At 42.2% G+C, this 22,397-nt stretch overlaps 1 protein-coding gene across 2 annotated transcripts; it reads left to right on the forward strand.

The window, feature by feature from the left end:
* The first annotated feature begins 939 nt into the window (after positions 1–939).
* setd2 (SET domain containing 2, histone lysine methyltransferase) lies at positions 940–21,397 on the forward strand. Of its 2 annotated transcripts, XM_069142922.1 has the most exons (23): positions 940–1,310; positions 2,837–2,959; positions 4,712–4,733; positions 4,845–8,845; positions 9,761–9,892; positions 10,116–10,244; positions 10,499–10,622; positions 10,733–10,810; positions 10,915–11,012; positions 11,189–11,321; positions 11,959–12,093; positions 12,180–12,308; positions 12,435–13,508; positions 13,640–13,685; positions 13,775–14,183; positions 14,307–14,583; positions 14,692–15,039; positions 15,414–15,539; positions 16,748–16,884; positions 16,968–17,079; positions 18,637–18,711; positions 18,868–18,969; positions 19,581–21,397. In XM_069142922.1, the coding sequence occupies exons 2-23, from the start codon at positions 2,931–2,933 to the stop codon at positions 19,740–19,742; spliced, it is 7,878 nt and encodes a 2,625-aa protein (XP_068999023.1). In that variant the 5' UTR covers positions 940–1,310; positions 2,837–2,930; the 3' UTR covers positions 19,743–21,397. The 2 variants fall into 2 exon arrangements, with proteins under 2 accessions (XP_068999023.1, XP_068999022.1); XM_069142921.1 differs by having other exon boundaries at positions 14,307–15,039.
* Positions 21,398–22,397: the final 1,000 nt, after the last annotated feature.

Below are 22,397 nucleotides of genomic sequence, written 5' to 3' on the forward strand. Positions count from 1 at the left end.
TTCTCATACTTCTCAAGCTAAGTAAACAAGCCTACTTAAAAACCCTCTTGAGTGAGCTGAAATATGTCATAAAGCAGAAAACTGGAGTCCTTTTCTGAGCTTTTGGACTTTTTACAGACATGAAGATTTTTTTTTATAGAATATGATACATCACTAGATTAAACTAACCAATAAATTAAATAGCAGCACGACCCTAAATAAATAGCTCTAACAGTAAAATACACATTATTGCAGCAGTAATGTTAATCTCAAAACATCCAAGATAATAGTAAAGCACTGACAGGAAGCATTTTCTGCAGTGTACTTTTACTTTTCATACATTAAATTTTGAATGCAAGACCTTTACCTGTAGCGGAGTATTTTCACAGTTGTGTTTATAGTACTTTTTACTTAAACATCTGTGTAGTTCTTCCATCATTGTTGTATATAATATATATAGATATATACTGTACTGTATATACTGTGCATTTTATATTTATATTTTTTACTGCTATTTTATTGCTTTTCTATTATTATCTTATTATCTGTATCTATTATTGCTTCTGTATGCTGATGTAGCGAAAAAAAAAAAAAAAAAGTCCCCTCGGGGATTAATAAAGTAACTACCTACCTAATCAGTAGCCACAATATCAAACTGTTTAGCCTCGCTTTCTGCGTATCGCGCTTGTCACCTCTCGACTGCACTGTTTCATCGGTTGTTTTCTAACAAAAGCTGGCGAGGCTCGTATTATTATTTATCATCAACAACAATTTACGCAGTAAGTTGTTGAGAAAATCTCGGACCCGCAGTGCGCTCCGGGGTTGGCGCCAGCTGTGTCCCCCACATCATGTGATGGTGAACAGAGCAGCCAGAAAGACACTACTGGGGGGGGGACCAGTGCGTTGGGAAGGGGAAGGGGAGGTGAAGAGGAGGGGGGGGGGGACATGGGACATAAGACATAAGACATAAAACACCGTCCAAAAAAACCAGATTGTCGGTCAAATTCAGACACTTTCCTCTGAGTCTCGGATGTCATTGATCTTTTTTTTTTTTTATTATTATTTTCGACCTCTTTCCTCCCCTCGACTGAAACTCTCAGCTCAACTATGTGAGCGCATGCTGGCTCGGTTTGAACCAAACATTCACCCATGCTGAAGCTGCAGCAGCAGCAGCAGCAGCGGAGGAGCCTCTGGAGCCGACGGTCGTTTCCGACGACTCTCGTACGGATTTGACGTCGGCGTACATCGCTCCGCTCGATGCTTCACAAAGAGGCCGACCGCCGAGGACTTCAGGAGATGGGGGAGCCTCGTGACCTGAAACACTTCGTGAAGTGAGTATCTCGTCAACCACTCGTGTGTTGTTTTTTGTTGTTGTTGTTTTGTTTTATTTTTACTCGAGGTGGTGGGGGTGTTTATGTTGGTTTTGGAGAAACCTTTTTTTTTTTTTTTTTTTTTTTTTTAAGTACAAAACAAAATCGTTAGCTGGCATGCTAAGTGAAGCCGGGTGCCCGTGTATGGGGTCCATTGTATCCTAAAATTGGAAATTCACAGCAAAACCTTCCCCGCTTTTAAGAACGTAATAATACCCCTGCTGTCTGGGAAACATTGGTCGTCCCGACTAAACACATTTGGCACCGATCAAAGATCGACGAGTAAAAAAAAAAAAAAAAAAAAGTCCACAACAGTCACGTTAGGCTGCTAGCTACACACCTAGCTCGTAGCTAGCGTTAGCTGCTAACTTACTCTGCTCGCCCTCTTCGTTTGTTTAGACGCCACACTTGTCACCTTACTAAACATCTAATCGTCGACTAGTCGACATCCGCATAATACAACATTATCGGACACAAATAAAGAGCTAAACGCTCATCTTCAAACACCGACCCACGAAAGATCTCTCTTGCTAGCTTACTCATGTTAGCTTAGCTGGTTCTGATATTTTTTTTTTTTATTATTATTTTTTTTACTAAACTAAAGTCGAACAACTCAGTTAATGTCTCGTTGTTGTTGTTGTTTTTCCTATAAACGCCTGGTGTAGTGTGGGCTGGGTGAGAACATCTTGATCAGATGTTAAGAGTCGGGGAGGTTTGCAGGTCATCTTCTGCTCGTTTTCAGTGTTTAATGCATCATTTTAAAGGCCATGTTTTGGCTGCACAGGCCATGCTTTTAGTTAGTTTCACAATTTGCCTCCAAAGCAGCCGCCGTGTGTTTTCATGAAGAGTGTCGATGAGGTCATTCACGTAAACACGCTTTTTTTTTCTTCTTCTTCTTCTTCTTCGTTTTCTCTGTAAGACCGTTTGCTTGTTCTTGACATGTCTATTAATGAGCTGCATGTTTCTCTGCTCGCCATGTTTTTTTTTTTTTTTCCATCTATCTTCGACCATGATACGACTATTTATAAACCACGGGTGAATGTAACCTTTACATCTGTTTATTGTCAGCAGCAGCAGCAGCAGCAGCGGTCGAAAAATAACAACGCACTAAAGCAGAAAAAAGGAGGGAAATGTAGGTCTAGTAGGAGATAAACATGTCGACAGTAAACTGCCGTATTGCATTCATAGATAACAGAAATCGGAGGAAGAGATGCCTGCAGAAGTCGTAACCTTTCAACGGTTCAATGCATGTGACTCTACACACATTTTAACATGGCGTACCTGCTGTAAATACAACAGTTTTGCACAACCCACGGTGACAGTCGACTATAGTTGTCGTATCGCGCAAACATTTTAAGGTGTGTATTTGTGGGAACTTTTTTTTTTTCCACATGTTAATGATGTCAAAAGTTTATACGTTTCTGACAGTGTAGCTGCTATGGATAAAGAGACTCGGTTCACTGCAACCCTATCTTTCTTTTTGGCAGGTGTGGCGTCACTTTGGAGGGCTCACTTCTCTGATTTGGATTATTCTTGGCCAGCAGCCTCTTCAGGGCCTACTAATCCTAGACGAGTTTCTCAATGGACCCTCTGCTCAAGTCAGAAATCAGGTATTGGACTGCACAAATTATACTATGGTTACCAAGTTGTATTGTGTTTTGGATATATTCTGTGCAGATCTTTCTGGCACTGTTAAAACGTTTTGACTTCAAGGTCATCCTAAGCCCAAGGTCCTGTCATTTATTTAGTAATTTTATTCAACAGTCATTTGATAATTAAAAACAATTAGATCGTCCTCTGTTTAAAAAGGAGCTATTTTTAAATATTGGCATCTGATAACGTGTTTTTCCACATTCTGTCATTTGTCTATTTATTCATGAATTTTTAGTGGTGAGTGTCTTGCTGATGTTTTTTGTACAGTCAATATATATTTCAATAGTGTTTTTGGCTGTAGTACTGGATATTAAAGGTCAAAAAGTCAAGTGAGGACATGTAATTTAATTTCCTTGGTTGAACCAAATGATCATGAAATCAATTTAAAAAGCAGCAACTTTTTCTTTAAAAAAAGTCATTTGTTTTTATTGCACTGTACAGAAATAATATATAAACATAGCGCATGTTATTGCATATTATGTAGTTTTTACTGTTTGCTTATATTTATTAGTTTGAAACGTGAAATAGTTGTGCATTACACTTGGGATCTTTGCACAGGTAAGAGGGGGAGGTTTTTGATCTAGTAGGTCCAGTCCAGTAATCATTTGATTGAAGGCTGCTTCTCATAGCTCTTTCTACTGTACTCATCGTTATGTCCCTGTAGAAGCATCTCATTTTGAAGGTCAGAGAGAGAGAAAAAGAAAAATTTAAAGTCACTAAGGAATAAATGACCCAATTGTGGCCCGGCACCCATATCAAGCCTACCCAAAGAAAAACACACTCACATTCTAATAGAACAAGAAGCCACTTATTCTCAAATCTGTATAGATGTTGAACAATTCTGTACTACTTTGTTTTTTGAGATTTGTTGCTTCTACTGTTTAGGAACAGCAGTTGCTAGTCTCAGCAATCTCAATAATGTGAGATGGAGGGGACTTAAAAACAGACATATTTAAGTGTGTAACCCTAACTTCTGACTCACTCGGCAGTGATACCATAAAGTTAATGCAACATGGCAAACATAAACTTTCAGAATTCAGATTGTTGAAGCCTCCAGTGTCAAAGACATTGAAAAGGAAAGAAGAGTTCATTTTCGTTCTTCAGGCTCTGTGCATCAGATCAGTTTGAAATGATAAATATAGCTGAGTGAGCGATGAAGACCTTTAACTCGTAGTGCTTAGACTGTAAAACTTCTGGATATCATTTGACTGTGAAGGATTTTCCCTAAAACGAATATGATGGTGACTATATAATTTACTCGTACTTTATTTAACCTTACCTTAATGTAACAATACTTAATTTAAATTTAACATAACGATAATTTTATTAAACTTTATGACAATAGTGCAAAGACAGAACTGAGGTATCCTAAGGGCCCATTCTCTGTGTACAATTGTGGGGCAATCCAGTACGTGACATCTATAGGTCAGTGACCCTGACCGTCTCAGAAGTACTCTTAGTGATTTTTATGTGCCATTCAAATCCATTACTTCCAAACATTTGAATTCTATTTATGTGCATTTTATTTCCTGAAACTTTGACATGAAGTTAAAGGAACAGGTGGCAGAAAGTATACACGTAGCACTGTTTGACATTCGGCAAAAGACGTTGTGCTTTTGAAGTTAGAGTTACCTTAAGAATGTTCGTTTTGATAAATTGTTTTCTGCCTCTCCTCTCCTCTATGTTCCAATGGTGTTGTGTTATGACAGAGAGGAAGGGAGTGGTGCGTCGGTGAGTTCACTAAATAAAGCTAATAAGTGTAAATATCTCATTTGTTTTGAGCATTTAATCAGCTTTTGTTATGGTAATGGCATTTAAGAAAAACTTTCTCTTTTATTGTAGGTAACGGTGGAGGGCCTATCCAAGGCAGCTCTAATCAAAAGTCTGTCTCCCAGAGTGATGCTATCCAACCATCTCTTGCCTAAAGGGACCAAGATGAAGGTCAACCTAGAGGATCAGGGTCGTCAGAAAGTGTCCTTCAGCTTCTCACAGACGAAGAAGCCACTGCAAAGCCCATTATTCGTCCCTGCTACTTCTGATAAGTCTGTCTCTGAACCTCTTGCTGCCTTGTCACAGTCAACCTCAGACAAAGCAGGGAAGAGTACAGAGAGCAAAAGTGAGCAAAATCAGACACCCCCGGTGCCAACATCAATGGCAGAGACATCTTCCCAAGCGCCAGTCTCCTCTGCCACTAAACTGAAAACGGACTTAGCAAAGATGCATTTTAAGAAGCAAATTCTTAGTGTTTCAGTGACTGATGAGAAACCAACAGCTGTTACACCAGAAGAGGCGCCCACCTCTGAACTGCAGGTTTTTCAGAAATCAACTAGTAAGAGTGAAGATGAATTCCCAGCACCCCAGCCTCAGAATGTCATTAGCGTTTGCCCCTCTGAAAATGTTCACATTGAAGCCTCTGAGACCAGAGTAACTCATAGCCTCAAGAAGCCAGCTGCTTCCTCAGGAAAAGATGGAGAGAGTTCCAGCAGTAATGAGCAGGATGATAAGGTATACAAAAGGAAAACCAGGTCACAATCGGGTAGTGCTCCCACTGGCTCAGAATCTGATGGAGATTCAGCCCAGATGTCTTCCAACCGCAAATCAGTTGATTGCAAAAGTAAAACAAATCCTGACAGCAGAAGCAAAGAGGTAAAAAAGTCCTCTTCTGGTTCACATGTGGAGGAAAGGGAAAAAAGTTCCTCTAAGCGGTCAGAGAATCACGAAAGGTCTTCTAGTTACTCCAAATCAGACCGTGATTCTCGACACACATCCTCCCGCTCATCTCGATCAGACAAGGATCGCAGAAGGTCCAGGTCTAGGTCACGGTCTAGATCAAGAGGGTCTCGAACAAGTTCATCTCACTCCAGATCAGAGAGATCCAGAGGTGACAGAGGATCACGCTCAGAAAGGTCATACTATCATGAATCTGATCGCAGATCACACAGGAGTTCTCCACGCAGAGAAAGAAGATGTTCCCGCTCTCGCACCGACAGAACTCGGGACAGTTCTGACTCTGAAGATGACCACAGGAAAGCAAGGACACGGACAAATGAGTCCAATAGGTCATCCAACCACTCAAGCTCGCATAAAGAGTCAAAATCATCTTCCTATTCAAAAACTGAAAAATCCTCTAAATCTATAGATTCTCCTCGTTCTTCTGAGTTGGATAAAAGAACACAGTCATCAAAGTCTGAAAGGACTTCAAAGCGATTATCAGACTCTGATTCCCAGCGCAAGTGCTCTCCTGACGTGGACTCCAGTTATCGGAAATCTAGCAGCTGTCACAAGTCAGAGACCAACAACAAATCCTCTTCTTCCAGTGTTGATACTCATTCTCAAATAAATGAAAAACGGCAAAAAAGCAGCTCCAGTGACTCTGAGGCAGACCAAAAGGCAAAACCACAGCCCTCCGACAAAAGCTCTGGCTCCTTGGAGGACTGCAAGAACTCCCAAAAGAAATCTAGTTGGCCAGATTCAAAACAGATGACCCCTTTTAGATCTTCTGTGAAAGCCACTGGACATGATAGACAATCAAATGAAATATATCACAGCCCTGGCAAGGCACCATCATGTGCAACCACTGCAGAATTGTGTTCTCAGAGTGAAAAAGAAAAATCGGATTCACAGCTACTCGGCAATGAACAAAGTAATCACGATGTTAAGGAGATGGCCTCATGCTCTGATAAGAGTTTGCAAGAATCAGCATCCAAAACAGAGGAAGAAACAAAGCCAGATCTTGAAATAGAAAATAAAATTGTCCCAGAAAGTGCAAGCGAAAAGCACGTAAATGTCGCTGTGGAAAACATGGCCAATGTGAAAGGTAGCCTTTCTCCACATAATCAACCACACCTGAACTCAAATGAAGCTGTTTTAAATTCATGCAGTGGTAATGATAGTATAATGTGCAACCAGGACGAGAAAGTTGTCGACTGTTCACCTGGGCCAGTGGACATACCAGTCACACATGATGTCCAGCAAAATACTAAACCAGAGCTTGCTGAGCTGAGTAAAGGTTTGCCAATCGACAAGCAGTCGGACACAAGTGTTGCACTCAAATCTGATTCATTTTGTCTTGAATCTGAGAATCAGCAATTGCAGGGACAGCACAATTTGGATACTGTTAAAAAGAGCAGCTGCACTGCCAGAAAGTCCAGGTGGGATATTGTTGGGCAGGACACCTCAGAGAGTGATAGTTCACAGAGGACAGTTTGTTCAGATACTAAGCCTACTGTTAAAAAAGTAATCTCCGTCAAAAAAATAGAGTTTTCTAAAGACAATAGCCTGCAAGACTCAGAGATTAAAGATAATATTCAGCAAGAAGCTGTTACACATTCCAAACTGGTGAAGCAGACTGAGATTTCAAAGCAGGAAGTTGGCTCAGACAGCATATCCATGACCTATAAACACAAAGACCAAAGGGAGCCTTCGCAAGCAAGCACCAGCATTGACCACAGTGACTTAAAACTGATTGCTTCGCCAAACACAGATGGGCCTCTGCACATACATGAGAAACAACTGAACAACTCCCCTGCAAAGACGGAGGGCTGGAACGGTGACGATTATCAAAATAAATCCAAGGACAGTGACCACAAGAACAACCCGAGTAAGAGAACATCGCTTAATCAGGATACATCAGGAGGACAGAGTGAGGCCAGTGACAGTGACAATTCAGAGTATGACTCTGATTGCGATGAGGCCATAAAACAATTGCACTCTGTCGTAGTGGTGCCAAAGAATTCTTCCCTAACAATGGATACAGAGGACAGGGGCGCCTCTTCGTGCAGTCCTACTAATATTTCAGAACTACACAATGCTCGTATAGGAGTTGACGCAAGCCTGAAGCAAAGACTGCTCCCAATAAAGACTGGTTTAGGTGATTCATTCAGTAGCAATGTGTTGTGTCAATCCCAGAGCAATATGATCGATAGCACCAGTCACTCAGAGGGATCCAACTCCATCAATGCCCAGCCTTACACAGCTGGTCATATCAGTGCCCACGGAAGTGCCAGAGATTCGACTCACACATTGGATAATTCCAGACAGTTTGAGCAAGGGCACAAACAACACGATGCAAGTCCCAGAGGTGATCGGACATACTTGCTTTACCAACAGCATGATTTCCCCAATGCTGACAATGTAATTGACAACAACGGATTCAGCTTGGGTTGGGACTCTTTCCAACCAGAACAGCCAAGTAGTACATACCAGCAGCCCGATAGCAGTCATGGGCCACAATTAACAAACACTAAACTGACGGAAACCTTTTCCAAAGGGCAAGATCATGGACAGAGTATTGCCTCCTGCACCCACCAATCCCCAAACATGCAGACCAGCAGAAAACCCTACCTCCATGCACATGAACATTATCAGGATCTTTCAGGAGAAATCCATCCTGACTCTCTCACGAATGACAATGATGACTACAGTGGGGACAAACCATCCAGTCTTAGTAAAACAGCTGTTGAATTCAGTCAACTGAACACTCCAGGGTCATCCAGCTTTGTGCAAGGTCATGAAATAAGCAGCAATAGCAGGGGCTCTGCAGTACCAGACCCCCCTAGAGAAGACAGTTTTAGACCCCACAGAGGCAGGGGCCCTCCCAAGAAAAGACGTCCAGAAATCGAATCAGATTCCGACAATGAGGCTGAGGCTGGGCCTGCGGGCAAGAGGGAGCGCCAAGGAGATACTGATGTCTCTAAGGAAAGTCTTGTAAAAGCCGAGCTGCTCCGTCCATTACTCACTCTGCAGGACTTTCAAGATTCCAATAAATGGAAAGAGTTTTCCAAGTCTAAAAAGATGCCCCCTTACTTTGACTTGATTGAAGAGAACCTCTACTTGACCGAGAGGTAAGGTTTGCTTTATTGACGAGATGTGTTTGTGCAAAAAATACAAAGTACCAAAGGACAATCAAGTTCTGAGACTGTTCCTGTTGCAAGCAAAAAGAGGGCAGCATCATGACATGTAGGGAGTACGGGGAAGCTATAACTTTTGTGAGTAAGTATTCCAAATTATGTAGCATTTTTGTTACCACTGGTATGTGTGCATTTGCGATTTCACCCTGAACCCGAGTTGAGCAGAGGGCGCACATCAAATTACGCATACATGTGAAAGAAGCATGTCAGGTGAGAAACCTGCTGAGTGGACGTGTTGTCATGTTAAGGAACCAATGTGCCACGTCACCACAGTTCAGATCGTTTGCAATAACCGTTTTCCCTCAGACGTAGCAGAACATCACGGTACAACTCGATGTTGACAGTCTGACCCTGTGGGACAAATTCATGGTGCACAACCCCGCAAATGTCACAGAAAACCCACCTGGTTGAGCTCTTGACCTGATGTGCCTATTTCAGTCTTGGACAGTGACGCTCTGCCCCTTTTTACATGTGAATATTAATCAAAACACCCCTCCGGACTCATTGGTTCATTGCTGTAGGTTTTCTGAAGCATTTTTAGGGGGTCTCTAATGAGGATTTCCCGAGTTTGACATAAAATCTAACAACTGAATGGTGACACCACAAATGCACACATGCCAATGCTCACAAAAACGCCTGTAACTGGTGCTGATGTTGATCAAACAATATAACTTGGGATATATATTCTCAAAGTATATAGCTTTCATCTGCGCCATACACATCACGGTGCTGCACTCCGTTCATGCACAACAGGAAGGCACAACAGGAGCATTCTCTGAACCCTCATAACTTCATAATAAAACATTTTAGTACTTTTCAGGCTTGAGTTTTTTTAAATTTTGTTTGCAGAAAGAAAAGCAAATCTCATCGAGATATTAAAAGGATGCAATGCGAGTGCCCAGTGCTGCCCAGAGAGGACCGTTCAAGGGGAGTGTTGGCATGCGGGGAAGACTGTTTGAACCGTCTGCTGATGATTGAGTGGTAAGTTAATTATTATTATTGATTGTGGCACAATTTGGAAGAAGTCAGCTTAATCCTAGATTAAGAAAATATATCACAATTAGTAGAGAAAGGTACAGACAAATACTATTTATGTGCTGTTTTGTCCTTTGGCAAGAGAACTCCAGTAGTATGTAATAGGAGCTTGACAAGGCCCCTTGTTTTCATCTAGTAACGTCTTTTTCTTGAACTTTTTTCTTCATAGCTCATCACGGTGCCTAAATGGAGCGTACTGCTCCAATCGTCGCTTTCAGATGAAACAACATGCAGGCTTCGAGGTCATCCTCACAGAGGATAAGGGCTGGGGACTACGGGCAGCTAAAGACTTGGTTTCGTAAGGCTCTTAAAAGTTTTCAACGACATTTTGGAATGTTTTTGTAGCAGATAAGCATTCTTTGGTTAACAAAAGTGAGATTGGATTGCATTAGGCTACATAGTAAAGCTATTACATTTTCACTCTTTAGATTATGGTTTTTTTGTGGCATGTTTTAGTTATCGATGTTATTGTTGAAAAAAACTGTCCAGATACTTATCAGACTTGATTGCTCTTTAAAAAAAAAAAAAAAAAACATTTTACTGTTATCCTAGAAACACCTTTGTACTGGAATACTGTGGAGAGGTGTTGGACCACAAGGAGTTCAAAACGAGGGTGAAAGAATATGCTCGCAATAAGAACATCCACTACTATTTTATGGCCCTGAAAAATAATGAGGTGAGTTATTATATAACACATTGAAATTAATGTGCCTTATTTAAACCAGAATTTGTTTTAATGATTCAAGTGAAGTATCTGGCAGAAATAACTAATTCATGTCTCTTCAGATCATTGATGCAACACTGAAGGGTAACTGCTCTCGGTTCATGAACCACAGCTGCGAGCCCAACTGTGAAACCCAAAAGGTACACTGGCAAAATAAAGCATTTTAGTATACTATTTCAGGGTGTCTTTGTGTAATCTGGCTAAGCTGAGGATGTTGTTTTTTTTTCTTTTTATCCCGGTTCAGTGGACTGTCAACGGCCAGCTTCGAGTTGGTTTCTTCACCACCAAGGCTGTCACTGCAGGAACTGAGCTGACATTTGACTACCAGTTTCAGAGATATGGGTAAAATAATTTCTGCAGTTATTTTGTCTGTCCATGCTTTTGTTGGATGTCTAAACACATTTAACATAGGTATGTTCACATAGACATATTGTATGTTCATAAAGAGTGGTTAGTTAACTTCTTTTACTCATGGTTAAGCCATTGCGGTTTCATCTTTGTTTTGTCTTACTCTGCAGGAAAGAAGCACAGAAATGCTTCTGTGGAGCACCCAGCTGCAGAGGCTTTCTGGGTGGGGAGAACAGAGTTAGTGTTAGAGCAGCTGGAGGGAAGATGAAGAAAGACCGCAGTCGAAAGAGCGCTCTCACCACGGTCAGTTCATTCAGTCGTACTTGAATGTCTCTCTGGTATCTCTTTGAAACGCATTTGAACCTACATCTGTAGAACAAGTATTCCCAAAAGAAAAATTTTGCTCTACAGTTACATACAGCAGCAATGGTATCTCTATGTGTACAGGAGTCTAGCTAAATGTTCTCAGAGCTTTAGTGGCTGGGCCCATCCTTATATAATACAGTTAAAACACAAAAGACAGGGCATTATTGATTTATTTATTTTAGTTTTTACTCTCCAAAATGACATCAGTGCATTGAAAAATGTAACTTCACAGGGAAGGTAATAATTATAAATATCTGTAAATTAAAAAAAAAAACTTGAATCGAAAAATTTCTAAATTACTACAAGCATCTTTTTCCACATTGTGGTATGAAAAAAACCTTCTTTTTTAAAAAAAAATATTTGACAATATGTAGATATCAATATATCTGTGATGGCTAATTTCAGCCAATCGATAAATCAATCAGCCTTAAATATTCATGATGTTGGAGGTAAATTGTACTTCATGAATTCAAAATATGAATTAAAATATTTAAATAAATGTAATATATGTTGTCACCATTGTCTCCAAGACAAACTGTATTGTTGAATCTAACCTCATATTGTCCTTCCACAGGTTGATGAGGAGCTGGAGGCATTGCTGGAGAACGGAGAAGGCCTGTATGATGAGAAACAAGTGGTGTCTCTCTGCAGACTAATGGTCCGAGTGGAAACCATGGAGCAGAAACTCATCTGTCTCAAGCTCATACAAGTATGCCCTGAGCAGTTGATGCCTTGTTTATATTATTGGTGTTTGTTGTTATCGTTTTCACTGTGTAATATGTTTGTTTTGCATAGGATACTCAAAATCCCTCGTGCCTGAAGCAGTTCCTAGACCATCATGGCTTGTCGTTGCTATGGATCTTCATGGTGGAGCTTTCTGAAGCTAAAGGCAACAGTGCCAACAACACCAAACTGCAGTTAGAGGTGAGATAAGTTTATGGCTTTGAAAAAATGTTCATGATGTAACATTCCACTGAAGTCACAAAGAGCCTGTATCATATATATACAGCCCCTGCTTCTTGATCACTGATAGTCGATTTCATTTTGTAGATTCTGAAGACCCTGGCTGTGCTGCCCATCTCGACGAAGAACATGTTGGAGGAGAGCAGAATCCTGACCTTCATTCAGCGGTGGGCCCAGACAAAAACTCTCCCTCAGCAGGCTGAGATGGATGGCTACTCCAGTGAGAACACCTCCCGTGCCCAAACCCCCCTCAACACTCCTGACGGTTCCTCGACAAAACTGGGACCAGAACTGGACGGTGACGCCTCCAAACCTGCTGTGTACCGACGCCTTAAAATCATCAGTGAAAACAGCCTGGATAGCGCTCTCTCTGACGCTAGCAAAGCATCTGATGGAAAGGAGGAAGAGGAGGAAGAAGAGGATGATGAGGAAGAAGATGAAAACTCGCGTGCAGGACTGCCCGATGGAAAACAGCTGAAGGCAGACCCGCTAGGTGAAGCTGCAGATCCAACGAAAGAAGTAGAAGAGTCGGTGAAAGAGGTCGTAGCAGAGAATCAGGAAGAGGCGGGGATGAGCTCCAGCACTCAACACCAACCTCAAACTGAGGAGGTGAAAGAGAAAACCGAGTTTGACGTGGAAAGGAACGACACGGAGATGAAAGAGGACACGAGTGAGGGTCAGGCGGAAGAACCCGAGGCTTCAAAAGAGCCGAGTGAAGAACAGGAGAGTGCAGAGAAAGAGAACAGCCAGGTAGCGACAGAAAAGGCCGAATTGGAAGGCGACCAGCTTGCTGTTCAAGACAATGAGCCAGTGGTTCAGCCCATCGAAACAGATGTTGCTGACCTTACGCCTGAGCAGCCTTCAGAGAGTATGGAAACCCAGGCAGAGGCACAAGAACCTGAGAAACCTCCTCCTGGCAGTGAGCCACTGCCTGATGAATCTACTACCGATGCTCCTCCAAGCTCCGAGACCATCGAGGCCTCCATGCCCCCTGAGGTCACAGCAACCCCTGTGGATCCATCGGTGATAGGCACTCCTTCTCAGGATGAAGAGGAGGGTGTCTCGGATGTGGAGAGTGAGCGGAGTCAAGAACCCCAACTCAGTGTTTTGGACATTAGTGGTATGGCTGCCAGGCTTCTAGAGAGCTGGAAGGATCTGAAGGTGTGTTCAAATATGCTTTTAAGGGCAAACATGATCAAATATGCACCACAATGTAAAGCATCACCATTGTTGTTTGTAATCTGCTCACATTTGATTGTATTCTAATCTTAAAGTTGCGCTTGTCCTTCCAGGAGGTGTACAGGATACCAAAGAAGAGTCAGGTGGAAAAGGAAGCAGGTGCTAAGCTTATTCCAAAACTTCATTTCAGCTTAAAACATTTTTTTTAATGATTTTGACTAATTTAATTTTGTCCTTTTTTTTGGCAGATCGCAGCCGAGATCGAGACACAGCTTTGACACCACGCACCGCCTCTGGCAGCCGAGAACGTGAAAGGGAACGAGACAAGGAGAGGGAACGTGACAGAGACAGAGATTATGACAGAGACAGAGACAGGGACAGAGACAGGGAAAGAGACAGGGACAGAGACAGAGACCGTGACAGGGACCGTGACTGGGACCGTGACAGGGACCGTGACAGGGACCGGGAACGGGACCGGGATAGGGACAGGGACCGGGACAGAGACAGAGACCGGGATCGGGAAAGGGAAAGGGACCGGGACCGGGACCGGGATCGTGGCTCTGACAAAACTCCTCGCAGCTCTGAGCGACGGAGGCGACGCTCCCCATCTCCACCACCATCATCCTATGAAAGGAGCAGCCGACGGACTGAGGAACGGTAGGAAGTCCCGTGAATTGTGACTGGTAGAGAGAGTCTTCCAAGCATAGTGTAGAGCCGTCTATCATAGTTAAGTATCATAGTTTTGGCACTGAACTGTGTTCTTGTTCTCTGGGTTTGAAGGTTCGACTCATCTAACAGCAGCAAGACGCCAAGAGGAGTTAGTGGCAAGGAGCGTAACAAGCTCTCCACAGAGGAGCGCAGAAAGCTGTTTGAACAGGAAGTTGCTCAACGGGAAGCCCAGAAGCAACAACAACTTCAACAGCAGCAACAGCAACAGCTCCAAACTTTGGCTTATGACCCTGCTCTGGCCTATGCGGAGAGCCCTGGTTTCATCACCTACCCTCCTGGATATCCCATCCAGACTTTTGTGGATCCATCCAACCCCAATGCAGGCAAAGTACTCCTCCCTACCCCTGCGGTTGACCCCGCCCTCAGCTATGAACAGAATCCTCCTCAGCTTCTTATCTCAGATATGGGACTACCCTCTCCATCCTCTACTTCCCAGACAACTCCGGTCTCCAATCTCTCTCAGCACATCGCCACCACCAACCTCACCACTGCCAACCCCGAGCAGTATGCCCAGCCAAGTGTAGCAACCCAGGACACAGGGGTAGCTGTCCTCTCTGTACCGGCCCAGTCAGCTCCTCAGGTACCAGGCCAGCAGAGCTACACCACTCTCTGGGACCCCACCACTCAGCAGGCGGTGACTGTGCAGACACAGCCTGCTCAGCAGTACGCCACAGCTCCAGGACAGGCTCAGACACAGACGGCCATCTATTACCAGGGCCAGCCATGTCAAACCATCTACAGCATCCCCACCGCCTACCCTCAGGCCAACACTCCTGTCATACAGGTACGTCTTCCTACTCTGGTCTTACATGTTCAGGGAGTTTTACTGTGCTCACATTTTTGCATTGCTCAAGTCTGATGTTTGTCATATGATAAATATCCCTTATTTTAAGGTTATTAACAGTTAAAAATGTGTAATTGGCCAGTATGTTATAGTAATAGAGGTGTAGCCTTTAAAGATAAGGAGCATCTGAGAATGTTCCTCTTTTTTTTAATAACCTTGAACTCTGCTCAACAATCATCTGCATTGCTAATGTATTGTTGTACATTTTAAATGCACAATATGTTTTTACATTTTAGTTGCGGTTACAGCTCAATTCAGCACATTCTTTAAGACTTGTCTGATGTTATTGTTGTTCTCCTTCTCTGTTTATGAAGGCGTACGCTGAGCCCACGGCCAGCTACCTACACGGCCAACCAGTTTATCCTGGTCATCAGCAGGGAGTGGTGGTGCAGCAGGGAGGCACAGTCACCACCATTGTCACATCACAAACTGTCCCGCAGGTAACATGCGCACTGAGATTCAGTTTCTAAAATGTATGAAGTAAAGTGAAATCTGCTCCTAATCCATGGCAGATACATATTAATGCTTTACAGCTCCCATAAAACTATATCTTTATTTGTGAGGGCAAGACAGAACAAATAGAGCAATGATTCCCAACAGTAAACAAAATGGCCATAAATTGAGGAGAGAAAGCTGGTTTATTTGGTAGGATTACTTAATAATGTATTCTTCTAAGGATCTGTTATTTTGAGCTAAGCCTCTGTTACAGTTTCGCCACAAGGGGGTGTGTATGTCTAAATTATGTCCATGACCTGACTCCTACAGTGACAAAGTGGTTTTAAGATGTGCCGGAGGAGCACTGAATGAGGCCCATTTGAAAATATGAACGTGAACATGTTAAACTACAGACACCATTAAAATGTAGTACTTAAAGCAAATAAGGTAGTCCTTCCTAGCAAAATCCAATAGAGGTCACACAAAAGTGTTGGTATCTGTAAACCATCATTGAAACAATGCAGTATTGAAACTAAAGGCTGTTTTATCGTATGCACTTGCATCTTTGGTTCATCATAGAATAAAACAAATTAGCTGTGAAAGACCTGAATTCTCGATTATTCTGCAAAATGGACACCTGCTAGAAGTGCTGATAAAGTAAGTGGATTGTTGTGATATGAGTCATTTGTTTATTTAAATGGAGAACTCCCCAGTCAGAAGTACTTTTTCTGCTTTTGCTATCATTGCATGCGCCACACCGGACATGGACGAGAGAAAGAAATGAAGAGAATTGTGAGATTTGTTGCCAAGACTACAAGACCACCTCCAGGCAGCCTCATGTTCCTGTTAATATTGGGAAGTCTGTGGGACTGTAGCCAACCTCCCTGCATGAGGAAAATTGACCCCAGATTGAACAGAAGATTAGTTTGAACGGTGTAAAAAGCACCAAGGAGAATTTTGTAAAAAAAAAAAAAAAAAATCATGTTGATGAGCTACTTTGTGTGCTACAAAATATCTGCTTCAGGCGCCCAATGTTTTTGTCCCAGCCATTTTTTATTTGGTCTATCATTTAAAAAACAATGTGTTCCATAAAAAAAATACTATTTCAACTTATTTCAGGTCAGTGGAAGGGTGCCAATAATTTTTGCCTACAGGTTATTCAAACTTAAGCTAAATGTATTTACTTAATTTATATGTTTTTCCTCCTCTCCAGGAAATGATTGTACCCAACAATGTGATAGACCTGCCTCCTCCTTCTCCCCCTAAACCCAAAACTATTGTCCTACCTCCCAATTGGAAAGTGGCTCGGGACACTGAAGGCAAGATCTACTACTACCACATAGCCACAAGGTTGGTATAGCAGTGTGTGTAGTTTGTTTGTGCTTCCATAAAATCCCTATATGTATCCCAATCTTGACAATGTTTCCCAATAGGCAAACACAGTGGGACCCACCAACCTGGGAGGGAAGTAGTGACAACACTAGTGTGGACCATGAATCCGAGATGGACCTGGGAACACCCACCTACGATGAGAATCCTTCCAAGGTGAGCTTGTAGCATTTATCCTTCTACACTGTCTTATGAAATGTTAAAAAAAAAAAAAGATTTGTTTTTAATGGTAGCAACAGATTGAAAAGGTAAATCTGTAAGCCTGCCTTCATGTGAGAATGAGGGAGAATCCGCTTCACTCTTTCGTTTGGTTCCCATAAAGTTTGCGCTTCAATGAAAAGTGTGACTATAGTGTTTGTTCCTTGAGGTAATTGAAGATGCTGCAATAGTGATTACTTTCAGCTGTTTCTCTGGGAGGAAAAAAGAGAAGCTCTCCGCACGACACCATAAACAAGCAGTCTTCACAAAATGGCTTCATCCTCATCATGGAGACAGAAATTTGAAGAGTGTTCACTCGCCCCACCCTCTGCTCAGCTGTCTGTCCCTTTGCCTCAAGGCCACAAGGGGAGGGGATGGCCACGCTCATCTCCTCCTCTGCCTCGTTTGTTTTTCCCTTTTCATTTTTTACTCTGACTTTGAGGATAATGGAAACCATCTGGAAGATCTAGCATTCATTTATTTGCGGTTCCGTTTTATAGTTTGACTGCGCAAGTGTCCCTTTGTTTCTTTAAAGAGGACGTAGCCGAGTTAAAAAAAAAAAACTTCAAAACCGGGATGAGAGATTCATGTTTTTCATGAAACATTTGTGCGAGAGTGAGTGAGAGAAAGATTCCCTTGTTGTTCTGGATACTCACCACTTTGTTGTGGCTCTATCCAGTCAGCTGTTGCTTGCTTGCCTTTGTTGTTGAAGGCTGAAGCCAGCGAAGCAGCATCCTGGCAGGATATCCCTGCTTTGTGTCAAGTAGCTGGTGAGCAGGTGCTGTTTGATGGTCCCACTGACCTTGGTGGCTACTGTTCTGCAGCTAGTTGCCATGTTTGATTAAGTTGGTGTAGAGATGGGGCTGCATTGTAGATGACGGAGTCATACTGTCTTCCACTTAAAGCTAAAAAAAAATGTGCGACTAACAAGAAGCAACCCACTGTGATATCACTCCTTGGTTTGTGAACTGCCGATTTGAAGCCTCGAGTCTGGCTTTTTTGACTGTTGCCATTTGTTGGTTTTTTTGGAGCCAGAAGTGAGCATATTTAGATGAGCTGGGGAGGAGCGAAGGGTGGATCTGACTCAAACTGACTGAGAATCTGAGAACATTATGCCTGCCCAGCGAGACCAGCAATCTGACTGCACTCCAGGCATGTCAGAAAGACTAGGCACGCCCACAAACAAACCTCTCTAGACTTTAGACTTAATATCTCATTTATTATGGACTTATTTCCAGAAGGACCTCCAGAACTAGCCTGGTGCCACCAGACCCAAATTCACTACGTGAATATATGGGTTTGGGAATCGTATGAAGGAAATCGTAGAGGAGTGTAAAACTCAGTGATATTGCACTTTAAGGCTCTTTGCATTGGTATTATTTTTCAGACCTTAAAACTACAAACATATGCAATAATATGCAGTGCATGGTACGTAGAACTCGATTGGAAGTCACACTTGAGCAGCCACCTGGCCTTTTAATTCTCTTCCTCATCTCTTCTATTATTTCTTGACAGTTCTCCACAAAGACGGCTGAAGCAGACACTTCCAGTGAACTGGCTAAAAAAAGTAAAGAGACATTTCGCAAAGAGGTGAGCCTACAATATTTTTTAACTCCAGATGTGTCCATTTTTCCGACTGTCTGCCCCCTTTACCTGTGTGGAAGTGAATGCATTATATCCATCCATGAAACCTTTTGTTTTGCCGTTTTCTTTTTAACACAACCTTTTTGTTCGTGTGTTGATCAGATGTCCCAGTTCATTGTGCAATGTCTAAATCCCTATCGGAAGCCAGACTGCAAATCTGGACGTATCAGCAACACGGAGGATTTCAAACACCTGGCAAGGAAGGTAAGATTAAACTATAGGATGTTTGTACATCCAGTTACTATTTCCACAAATCCCTGGAAAGCGTTTAATATTTTTTTGTTGGTCAGAGCATAATGAAAGTATTGGTCAGCTTTTAACTTAAAAGGAAAGTTTTCAAAGTTTCCCTCAAACCAGAGCTGAATAGTTGAGCTCCCACGATTTCTGTCTGCAGCCAAATGGTTTCGTGTTCTGCCTCTGGAAGAGACTAAGAACACATTGTTCAACTATTATCTCACTCTCTTTTGTTTTACACATTTCTTTCTAAAAAGCTCTTTTTAAGCAGCATCTCTTCAAAGAGCAGCATTCTTTCCACCACGGTGGGTCCAATGACTGTGTATGAGCAGAGTGGTTTACAATGAGTGCCACTTGGACTCTGAGGACATGGGCGCAATAAACAGAAAGACCAACTGGGCTTTACTCATTTTGAAGATACTGTTTCATTGTTTCAAATTATAAAGGGCAAAGTCACTAAAAGAGATTAACCATTCAACCACTCGACCACAACGTAGATACACAGTGTAATTATATCATTTACTGCACTCTGGTGACAAGAAACATGCTTAACTCCTTGCTCCTCTCTACTCTATATCCAGCTGACTCACGGAGTTATGAATAAGGAGCTGAAAGCTTGCACGAATCCTGAGGACCTTGAGTGCAACGAGAATGTGAAGCACAAGACCAAGGAATACATCAAAAAGTACATGCAGAGGTTTGGCTCTGTGTACAGGCCCAAGGAGGACACAGAGGTGTGCTGACTGACCTGCTGAAGCCCCAGATGTTGAACTTGCTCTTCGCTAACACGGGAGAAGCACAGATATGCCTTTCCAATCACTCCATTGTGTATGAACCGGACAGCCTGAACAGTGAAGTAGTTTCTTATTTGTATTTATGTCGAAGAATTGCACTGCTGCCCAAGAAGCTCTCCAGGCCCCGTGAACCACGCAGGGAGCCCCATTCTAGTGACTGTCGGGAGACTCAAATGTTGCAGAACAACCCAAGACCTCCAGGTGGCAGTGTTCTCGAAGGATAACACAGGGGTGCTACAGAGACTTTAATGTTTCCACTGACTGTTTTATTTTTAGCATTTTCTTTTTCATTTGTGGATCTTAAATGTTCCTGAGATGATCACCTCAATTCCACTTTTTAAACTCGTATAGCCCCAAATGAAAACTACTCAAAGGAATTGACTTTGATGTCAAACTGATCAAAGTTACATTGTTACTTTTCACTGTTAAAAATGGATCAATGACAGAACAGTCCAGTCCCCGCACGCTTCTGCCCCCTGCCACTGACTATCTGGTGCTGCTTTTAACTGGGCTGTGGAGGATCAAGCTTCCACTCCTCCAACCCTGCCTTCTTAACCACAAGACTTTGGAGCCTCTGTTGTTTTATGAATGCATGATGGTAGGCTGAGGTTAGAGTGGCATCCTTATGGAAATTCCTACATTTTCCAAGTCTCCTGCTTCAAGTAATATGCCCTCACTGGGATGAGCTTTTACTCACAAGACACTGAGGGATCAACTAATGACAAGCAGGTTGGCAAAGGGGTTAGTGATCAATATTTTCTTGTCTTTTATCAATTTCTGTATAATAACGGGAGCAGGGTTTGAATGTGTTGTGTTTGACGTGCTGTTTAGCTGTGTATCCAGTTTTTCCACATTTCATGTCTAACCCCTTTCCCAACTTGTTTTAATTCCTCTTCTTGCCAGGATGATGATGAAAATGAAGGTTGTAGCATAGCAGTTTTAACCGTTTCTAAACATCTTGTGTGTTCTGGATCTTTTTTTCTTTTGTTTTGTCCTAGTCAGTCAGTAAAGACACTTAGACCGGCCTTGCTTCCACAAACTGTTTCCAAGTTTTTTTTACGGTTGGCTATAAAAGTTGTTTCTTTAGCATTAGGTCACCGGTCTCACAGCCCATTGAATTGCATTAAATACAGTTCCAACATATGTATATTGCTTTATATGTGAATATATTGAATAATAGTTTTGGGAATGATTAAATAAGCAAACACTTTTTAAAAGGACTATCATTTCATGATTGAAAGTGTAAATAATGTGTAAAACTACCAAAGCTGTATGCAGGAGAGAAAGTTCATGGAGCACAGTGAGCCCACCCATACTCACCCGCTCAGTCCTCCTGATGCAGTTCCTTCATCAGTCTGTCAAACTTAGGACCCCGCTGATTCACAGCCCTTTTATTTTATTTCCCTGGCCGGTGAAATATTCATGTGGGGTTTTTTTTTTTTTTTTTTTTTTTTCCCCCGTTGTTATTGTTGGTGGCGTTTTCTTTTTTTTAATTTTTGTATGTAAAAAGTTTCACCCTCCTCTACTGTAAGTACTGTGTAAGCACATTGTCATACCGAGTGTACAAACATTTTAAAAGATAATAAAACTTTTTTGTAAAATTATATCTATTTTTCCTGCTGTGCAGTTGAGTCAATTAAATATAATAAATGTGACTGACTTCTGCTACATGATTAACAGCGTAATTACAGTTTCGATGCACACCCAATCCCATTTTAGACTGGCTCCGCCTCTGCATGAATGCCATCATTTGCAGTGTGCTGAGGCAGATGTTCCCAGTAAAAGGAAACAAAGTGATGGACTGCCTTCATTAGACTTTAGAGTCACACTTGGTGTGCTCTAAATATGGAGATCTGTGACAAGTAGAGAGAGAGAGAGAGGCGCTGCTGTTCTTCCCCTCTCTCCTTGGTCCCAACCCCCTTTCCAGTGTATGCACATTCCACAGCCCCATGCCTGTGTGCTCCAGACCGCAGTTAAGCAGTCCCTTCTGGAGTGTGTGACGGCATGTAACGCTGCCCTGGGCCATGCAAGATGCCTGCTCCCACTTAAAGCAAAGAGATTATTAACAGATCTGAGTGCAGAGCAGAAGTGGAGAAGGAATCATATTTGTGCCTCAGTGAGAAAGAGGAAACTTTTCCCCCAGAGGATTTTGGATGAAGCTATTATTTTCATTTCACCCACAAATGATTAAATACCTCTTAAACAATTTCCCTCAGGGTTTTTGGACAGGAAATGTTCTTATACACTAAATCCCTTGATAAGAGGTCCTATATTCCAAGTTTGTCCAAACTTCCTTATTACAGTTCATCACGTGGATTTTATATGTACTAAAAGTAACATCTAGGTCTATGGGACTGTGGTTCTTGAGCAATAAATTTCACATTTCCATAAACATTAAAAAAAAAAGTTACTTGCTGTGTGATGTGGCTGTTACTAGAAGGCCAGAAAAACTACATAATCAATGCCACATTTTGTGCAAACCTGTTGACTGTTTAGTGTATTAGAGGTATGACATAGGTAAAACAAAAGAAAATAAATGGATCAAACTATTGAGGTCTGTTGAATCTTTTTTTTTGTCAGCTAATAGTCACTGTTCATTGGCTC

Source organism: Embiotoca jacksoni, unplaced genomic scaffold (genome assembly GCF_022577435.1).
Source record: "Embiotoca jacksoni isolate LCO1_2020_lvr unplaced genomic scaffold, fEmbJac1.0.p SCAF_11, whole genome shotgun sequence".
Taxonomy (NCBI): domain Eukaryota; kingdom Metazoa; phylum Chordata; class Actinopteri; family Embiotocidae; genus Embiotoca; species Embiotoca jacksoni.

Bases quoted from the DNA above. Each gene is read 5' to 3' on its own strand.
- setd2 (XM_069142921.1), top strand. From the start codon at position 2,931: ATGGACCCTCTGCTCAAGTCAGAAATCAG. The intron at 10,245-10,498 runs GTAAGGCTCTTA...CTGTTATCCTAG, and splicing joins GCAGCTAAAGACTTGGTTTC to AAACACCTTTGTACTGGAAT. The intron at 13,509-13,639 runs GTGTGTTCAAAT...TTGTCCTTCCAG, and splicing joins AGAGCTGGAAGGATCTGAAG to GAGGTGTACAGGATACCAAA.